This window comes from Miscanthus floridulus, chromosome 8, assembly GCF_019320115.1.
Source record: "Miscanthus floridulus cultivar M001 chromosome 8, ASM1932011v1, whole genome shotgun sequence".
Lineage (NCBI taxonomy): Eukaryota > Viridiplantae > Streptophyta > Magnoliopsida > Poales > Poaceae > Miscanthus > Miscanthus floridulus.
Window position 1 is genome coordinate 70,407,595 of NC_089587.1, and position 8,061 is coordinate 70,415,655.

Genomic DNA, 8,061 nt, shown 5'->3' on the forward strand with positions numbered 1-8,061 from the left:
GGGGCGGGGGTTAAAATAAAAGTGCACCATCTAACAAACTATAAATATGGTTATGCTATCATGAAAGTTTAATCATCCAGAGATGGTTATACTACAAGGAAAGTTTAAGCGAAATAGGGGAGGTCTGTTTCTCGGGGCTCTTCTAGTTCCTTAGGTTCTTCTGTTTCTTTACCTGTGTTGATTCAAAAGCAGCTCCTTTCGCTCTAAATATTTTATTTGTATTTATCATCGCTCTGTTCGTTTAGACTGGTTTGGCTTATAAGCCATGGCTGAAAGTACTGTTGGCTGGTATGATGTGAGAGAAAAATACTGTTCGTTGACTGATAAGTCATGGCTTATAAGCCAAATACGACCAAGTGAACAAGCTGCATATCTCAATCTATCTCAAGATTTTTTTTCTAAAATTTTAAGGGTTCAAAGATATTTTTGTGATTTAAAAACCTTATCAAGTGCTACCAGATTTTTTTTAACTAAAGAAAGAACAAAATCGTCTTCAAAACCACTCCAAAACCAGTCACTTGAACAGAAAACCACTCCAAAAGCAGGTCACTCAACGGTTTTGGGAGTTTATGAAGTAAGATGTGTGGTTTTAAAGTTGATGATTCATTGAGGTAAAATAGATTTTTTTTCAAAGAAATCAAGAAACTTCATGGCCCACGCAGCTGCCCTAGCCTTTGCAGCCGTTGCTGATGTGCCCTAGCCTTTGCATCCGGGCGACATCCGCAGCGGCCACACTCGCCGCCTCGATCATCCGACGCGTTGGCGGCGAGCACCATCTGCCCATCTCGCGGAGGCAGGCGACGAGATGAGCTGAGGCGGGCAGGGCTCGGCAGCATCTCTGACAGTGGCCGCCGTCCTGAGCCTGCCGTCCCTTAATTTGGATCATGATTTCACGAAAACAGTAGAAACCGGCATGAAACAAAATCCAACGCACAACTACAAACACGGTTATGCTACCAGGAAAGTTTAAGCATCTCCGACTATAAAACATCTTTATGTTAGCGACGCACATCTGCTGTCTTTGACCAGTATCTCCCCCCATCGGAGGTAAGCTACAGTCAAGAGATGGACACTTTTGACAGTCTGAAGTCTGAACTGATTCGACCACCAGAGCCAAACCAGAAAACATGATAGAAGACTAGCAAGAATGGACAACCATAATGTCAGGTTCAGCCAAATGGCAATCAGCATAGCCCAGACTTTGTTCTACTGCCCGTCCCCAGCTTTGAACTGCAGAGAGCTGCTCTGTTCCTGGCCTGCTGCAAACTACCCTGCTTCCGCCTTCGTTTTGCAGTCCGGTCCGATCTTGCAGAAGCAGCAGCTGAACAGCTTGGCTCGGCGTTTCTCCCGTGTCCGGGACTTCTGACGGGGAGCACAAGCACCGCAGGGTAGAAGGTGTGAGCAGCAGCCACGAAGAACTCTGACTTCATCAACCTTTGATGTGTCTCCAGCGGTGGCTTTCAGGGGAGCGTTTCCTGGGGCGGACGCTGCAGGGACGACAGAGATCTTCTGATAGCTCAAGATTCTTGGTTCGGTATCCACTGTGTCACCATCTGCACCGCCATGGAGGCACCCCAGGATATGGGGCGGCTTCTCCTTGGCCTGCCCCACGAGTGGGGAAGGGCAGTCTCTTCTGGATGATACGACGGTTCTGCAGTTTGAGGTGACTGGGTCCTGCACCTCGCGGTCTTCTCTTGATTCCATGACAAGGCTGACGGATGAGTCCTTGGATCCAGCTCTGTTGCAAGAGATAGGCGAAAGGTTGATTCGGATGTCGACGTTGCACCTCAGCAAATTCTGCAGAGATGCACATAGTGGCTTCCAGAAGCTCTCTGATGTTGGGACAACCTCAGGATGGCAGAACTGTAGCTCAGCAACTGCCACACCTACAATTCAGAGCAAAAAAGAATGAAATCTGACGAGTAGAATATCCATAGTCAGGAACACAGTGATGCTAACTGAATGTATGCAGTCCAAATTGGCAGGCAATATTTGATGCCTACTAATGCAAGATGCACCCCCATTAGGAAGACAACAACACTAGCTTATCAACAAGTATACTTATTGCTATGTCATGCATGTGTCCAGACAAACATGTGCTTTCTGAAATGCAGCACTGAGCAACTGTCTGGAAAGGTGTATTAAGGTGGACCACAGCAAACAACAACTACAGGAAGTAGGGACACGCTGTTCAGTAACAAACAGATCTGTCTCCCAATAAAACAGAAGAAAGAGGTCACACACACAGAGCAAATTACCTTGGGTTGTATACAGAGACGACAACTTCCCATCCTTCCGTAGTAGATTTTGAAGTGGAGGGGATGAACAGTTTTCAAGAGCTTTCATCCATATCGTCTCCAATACATCTGGATCTCCCAAATTCAGGTCTAGAGAACTAACTTTGTTCTGGGAACAAAGATGGGAACTCGTATCTAAGCTTTCATCTTTCAGTACTGCAGTCCCATCATCTGCACAAAGTACAGCTCACTTATCAGTAAACAGACATACTGATAAAGTGACATTGACACAGTTCCACTTCACAGTGCTTCTTACTCTCAAATATTTCAACATTCAGGAGAGATTAAATTAAGGGGGCAGAGAATATCAATTACCTGTCTGACTTTCAGTAAACATGCTTGAAACTGCAGTATCATCTAGACAGTAGGGTTCCATCATATTAAACTGTAACAGTGCAGCAGTAAGCCATGTAGACTGGTTTTTTGTTGTCTTTAATTGCTTTTCAGTTTCAGAGAGTATTTCCAATGCATTCCTAAGTTTGTGTACATCCACGTCAGCAGCTGCAAAATTGATAGAAAGTTAGAAAGAGATGGAAACAGTAAACAGGCATACACTGTGAGTGTAAATACTCCCTCTGTCCTGGAATACACTGCATTATGACTTCTAAAATTTATACTGAAATATAAGGCATTCTATATGGTGCCCATGCTCAGATTTAGCTAAGTTTGCTAAAGAGGAAACCACAATTAGAGAAGAAACTCCTTAATTGGGTTTAATCCATGGGTACATGCATCATATCTGAGTATTCCCTTAAGTTGTTTTAACATTTTTCGAATGCATTGTTTATAGGACACAATATTATGCAGCTAACTCATCAGTGAAAAAACATAATCTTATCTCCAGCAAGACTGCATGAGTATTCAGTAGAAATGATACAATATCTTGCACTTCTGCAAAGCTTATCAACAACAGCATACAAGATCTGAGGACATTTAATATGTAGATACATGATTTTTTCAAGCTTAAGAAGAAAGAGAGCATACATGTATGTTTGCCAGTAACTCTTCTAACTTCTGAAGAATCTGAGGGGTGCTTCCCAGCTAAAATATCCATGATAAGATTTGCAAGCTGAGCTAATAACTGCAGAGGGTCGACTTTTGAGCTCAAAAGCTCCCTGGCCCTCCTCACAATTGTAGCAGCATCTGATGACATGGCCAGATTGAGAAGATCAAGCAATTCCTCGTCTGAGACATCACCCATCTGGAAAAAGGGAAGGAAAAACAAAGAAAGTTGACGTGCCGACAAATTGACGGTTTTCAACCGAAAAGGGTTAAAACCGTAGATTGCTGTAACAAAAAGGTAAGGAAAAACAAAGAAAGTTCAGGTGCCGACAAATTGACGGTTTTCAACTGAAAAGGGTTAAAACCGTAGATTGCTGTAATAAAAAGGGAAGGAAAAACAAAGAAATTTAGGTGCCGACAATTTGACCGTTTCCAAAGGAAAACGGTTAAAACCGTAGATTGTGGTAACTCCTTTTCATAAAAGAAAACCAGAGTAATCAACCTACCAGCTCATGTGTCACTGATTTGCTGATTCTCTTTCCAAGTAGAGTTAGTTGGTCAAGCATTTGAATTGCATCTCGAATGGAACCGTTAGCCTTGTGAGCAAGAAGGTCCAGTGCCTCTGCTTCGAATTCCATGCCTTCTTTTGTACAAATCTTGATCAACCTGCGGGCAATCTCTGCATCATCTATCTTGCAAAACCTGTAGCTCTGGCACCACCCTATGGAATTGCTTGGTAGCTTATCAATATCGGATGTGATCATAACAAAGATTGTGCTCTCAGGAATCCCTTCAAGGCTATTATAGATGGAGTACCATTCCTCCTTGTCCATGTGCTGGCAATCATAAACAATCATAACCTTGAAGTGTGAAGAGGCAGGGACTTCACAGGCATTCCTGAGCAAGGCCGCGACCCTAGATTTGCAATCAAGTTTGGAAGCATCAATCTCTACCACACTGCTGCTGCTTCCCGAGAATATGGCCACGCACTCGTCACAGCGCCCACATGGTTGGTTCCCACCAGTGGAACGGCAATTGAGCGCTGCTGCAAACGTTCTAGCCGTGGACATCTTGCCCACGCCGTGCGGACCATGGAAGAGATAGATAGGAGCAAGCTTCCCTTTCAGAACAGCACCTGAAAGAGACTGAGCAATAACACCGTGCCCAACAAGCTCGGAGAAAGATCTGGGGCGGTACTTCTGAAGCAAACTACTGGAGCTCTCCTGGAACGTGCTGGCCTCCCCCCTCCGGCCAAGCTCCTCCCCACCAGCCACCAAACCAAAACCCCTGTCCTTTGCGATCCTCGACATCCCGGAGATGGCCGAGCAACAGCTCTGGTTATGGAGCGCCGCCTTGGCCATGGCATTGGCCTTGATGATGTTGATGGGCGAGTCGGCGAGCCGGCCCAACCTGAGGCTGTCCCCAAACTCCTCCCTCCTCTGCTGGAGGTGATCGTACGCGTTGTAGCTGAAGCTGTGCCTGCCGTAGGTGGTCTTGTTGTTGTTCGCCCCCTCCGGCTCTTCCTCGTCGAGGGAGCAGCCCTCCCAGATGGTCTTCTTGGCGGAGAACTTGGCCAGCGAGTTGGTGTCAGGGTCCCTCAGGGATCTGGACCGCATGATGGCCACCAGGGCCCTCGAGACAGGAATGTCCACCGAATGCCGCCTCCCATCAATCATCTTGCTGCCGACTGCTGCTGCCTCCACCGACGAAAACTGCGATGCAAACCAAACCAGCGTGTCATGGAATGGAACAACAGGCCTTGACAAGGCTACCACGGAAAAAAAAAAAAAAAAAAAAAAGGCATTGCGCGGTGAACACACACACGGTTAAAGCAGCAAGCAATCCGTCCTCCCGGCGGCCGGTGGACGGAGCAGCGGTCGGGTCGGGGCACCGAAATGCAGACTGGGAAAGAAAATCTCGAGAAAGGAATCTCCTTTACAATCTTCCGTCGGCAATCAGCATTGCCATGCGAACGGCCTCCCGAGGAATCCGAGCGGAAAAGAGACGACAATCCCGCGCCTTGCTTGGTTCCGAGCAATCCCGGGATTTTTATTTTTTTACACCAAAAACCCGTACGGGGACTGGAGGAACAAAACGAAGACGCAAGCGCGAAATGCATCCACGAGCGGTGGAAAAAAAAATCCCCGCAATCAAAATCAAGCGGGAGAATTTCGCTCCGCATTCCACAATCGCCGCGCGAGAAGGTTTGGGGATAAAGAAAAAGAAAAATCCGGCGACCGGGACGAGACCAAGCACGCAGAACCACGGAGCGAGAATCCAGCCGAGAACAAGGAACAAAAACCCAAGCAGCAACATCGCTAAGAGATGGAAAGGGATAGAGATGGGGAGGGATAAGAGCAGCCGCAGAATCCTACCGCCCTCCACGACGACGACGATGCACGCAAGAGCCCGGAGCGGCGGAGCGCCTGGTCCTCCACTCCTCCTCACGCGCCGTCTCGTCGTTCCACCGCCGCGCCGCGCCGCGCCGCGCCGAACACAACTCCCTGTCGCCGCCGCTACATTAATAGCGCGAGACACGCTCGCGAGGAGGAAAAGGAAGAGGAGGCCAGGCGAGGGAGCCGCGACAGGAGCGAGGAGGAGTGGGAGGAGACGGGGAGTGGCAGCGAGCCGTAAATTCCTGGGCCGGCCGGGAGGTGGAAACGGAAGCGGTGGCGTGCGGTGCTCGGCCTGGCGCTGGAGCTGGTTGGCGGGAGCGGAGCGGGGGAGAAACCTCGTGTGCCGTGCCCGCGGCGTGGCACGGCCGCGTTAATCCGTGCTGCTCGCGGGGGTAGTTTGGTCTTTTCTGGATGGGGTTCTGTAGAATTCCGTTGCGGCGGGGGTGCATGGCGGGGAGTGGATGAAAGGTGGGCCACGTAGGTGGGGCTCGGTTGTCAGTGACGGAGGTGGGAGGTGGGCGGCGTGAGGGACTACTGGCCCGTAGCGGACGGGGTGGTGTGTCACTGTGGGATGGTGGGCCCGCGAGGAGGGGTGGAGCTCGTGACCCCACCGCTGGCCGCTTGACCATGGTCTCGTACTCTCGTCTCTCGTCACCCCCCGCTCCCCCTTTTTCTGTCCTTTTTTTTTTTTCTTTAGGCCTTGTAAAGATTTAGGACGTAAAGTTTTAAGGTGTCACATTGGGTGTCACAAATAAATTACGGAATCTGTCAGTAATTCGTGAGACTAATTTATTAACCCTAATTAATCCGTTGTTAGCACATGTGTTACTTAAGCACCACATTGTCAAATCATGGACTAATTAGGCTTAAAAGATTCATCTCGCAAATTAGTCGCAAACTTTGCAATTAATTATTTTTTAATATATATTTAATACTCTATATATGTGTCTAAATATTCGATGAGATAGGAAGTAAACTTTAGAAGAGAAACTAAACAAGACCTTTGTCATTCATCTTGGCTGGTTGTTAGTTTTTGCCGAATTTTGGCCGAATTTTGTGGTTGGTGTTTGACTCAATGCAGATGAGAACCTTGGGGGAAAGGCATTAGGTGTTTAAAGTACACCTTGGGTTTATTTATATATACGGCAACAACGGCCCGTATCTCGAGAAATTTACCAATGATGTGAATTGTATTTTTAGAATGAACCCGACGGTTATCTTTCGTTTCTAGATAACTTATAGCAGATCGTGTGAACCTTTTTTGGATATACGACAATAATGGCCTCTATCTCGGGAGAATTATCAACGGTGCGAAATTGTATTTTTCGAGCGGACATGACGGTTATCTTCCGTTTCTAGAGCGAGTCAATCGGTGCGAATCTTTTGTAACGAACCGTGTGGATCTGTTAAAAGACGGTCATGCCCTTTTCGCACGTGCTCCCTGTTTAAACAGGGATGCCACGTATGTCGCCTTCCGTTTCTACAGTGAGTCAATCCGTGTATATTCTTTTAACGACCCACTGACATGGCGGTTTTTTGAGCGAGCCAATCAGTGTAGACTTTTTGTAACGAACCACGTGGACCTGTTGAAACAAAGATCTTGCCATTCACACGTGTTAAAACACAATACGATGTACGATTTTCTGCAAGGGCGGTGGGAGGAAAACCAAAAACCCTATGGAAATTATCTATTTTCTCTCTAGAGAGTGAGAGGACACACCCCAAGTAATTAGTGGTTGCTTATTTCCTCCTGCCCTGTGGCCCTCATCAGAATCAGTATATTTTTTTTCTTGACCGTCTCCTGATGATGATGAATGATTAAGAAATCAGTAGCAACGGTATCCTGTGCTCCCTTTTCCGTTTCAGCCTATCATCTCCTGCCCCTGTCACAAGAATCAAGGTGGTGGTTTAGGTTAATACTACTCCTCCTACTAGATTGCTTCAAGCAAGTGTCCTTTGCTTTTGTGCTGATTTCGCTTTTCTCTCTTTTTCTTAAAAAAAAAGGAATTGTTTCTTGTGCAGAGATGGATGGATAGACGTTCCATGCTTGGGACCTTCTCTTCTTCTCTGCCATTTTTTTTAAGTAACTCCTCGCTTCTTTTAACGAGGATCCGGTCGAAACCGACAGCAACCGGCGGGGACAAGACCAACGCTAGTTGGCGTCCGGCAACCTTTTTTTTTATTTTATTTCAAATTTAAAATATATACTACACTGCTCCCTAATCTTCTAGAGTTATATGTACTAATCACCGTTGGTTAGTACTCAGTAGGGTGATTATGACCGAATTTTTTACTTTTTAGTCCTTTTTTCGAAAGTTGTTCACAAATAGACCCCTGGCGGAAAGAATTCAGAAAATAGACCCTAT

The 8,061-nt window shown here is 46.9% G+C and overlaps 1 protein-coding gene across 1 annotated transcript; it reads right to left on the minus strand.

Moving 5' to 3' along the window:
* Positions 1 to 966: 966 nt before the first annotated feature.
* Positions 967 to 6,002, minus strand: LOC136472479 (protein STICHEL-like 2). The gene is made up of 6 exons (XM_066470183.1): positions 5,675 to 6,002; positions 3,806 to 5,011; positions 3,282 to 3,498; positions 2,613 to 2,798; positions 2,259 to 2,468; positions 967 to 1,886 (listed from the first exon to the last, which is right to left on the minus strand). The coding sequence occupies exons 2-6, from the start codon at positions 4,973 to 4,975 to the stop codon at positions 1,267 to 1,269; spliced, it is 2,403 nt and encodes an 800-aa protein (XP_066326280.1). The 5' UTR covers positions 4,976 to 5,011; positions 5,675 to 6,002; the 3' UTR covers positions 967 to 1,266.
* Positions 6,003 to 8,061: the final 2,059 nt, after the last annotated feature.

Bases quoted from the DNA above. Each gene is read 5' to 3' on its own strand.
- LOC136472479 (XM_066470183.1), bottom strand. From the start codon at position 4,975: ATGATTGATGGGAGGCGGCATTCGGTGGACATTCCTGTCTCGAGGGCC. The intron at 3,499-3,805 runs GTAGGTTGATTA...CCCTTTTTCCAG, and splicing joins AATCAGTGACACATGAGCTG to ATGGGTGATGTCTCAGACGA. The intron at 2,469-2,612 runs GTAATTGATATT...TACTTTGTGCAG, and splicing joins GTTTACTGAAAGTCAGACAG to ATGATGGGACTGCAGTACTG.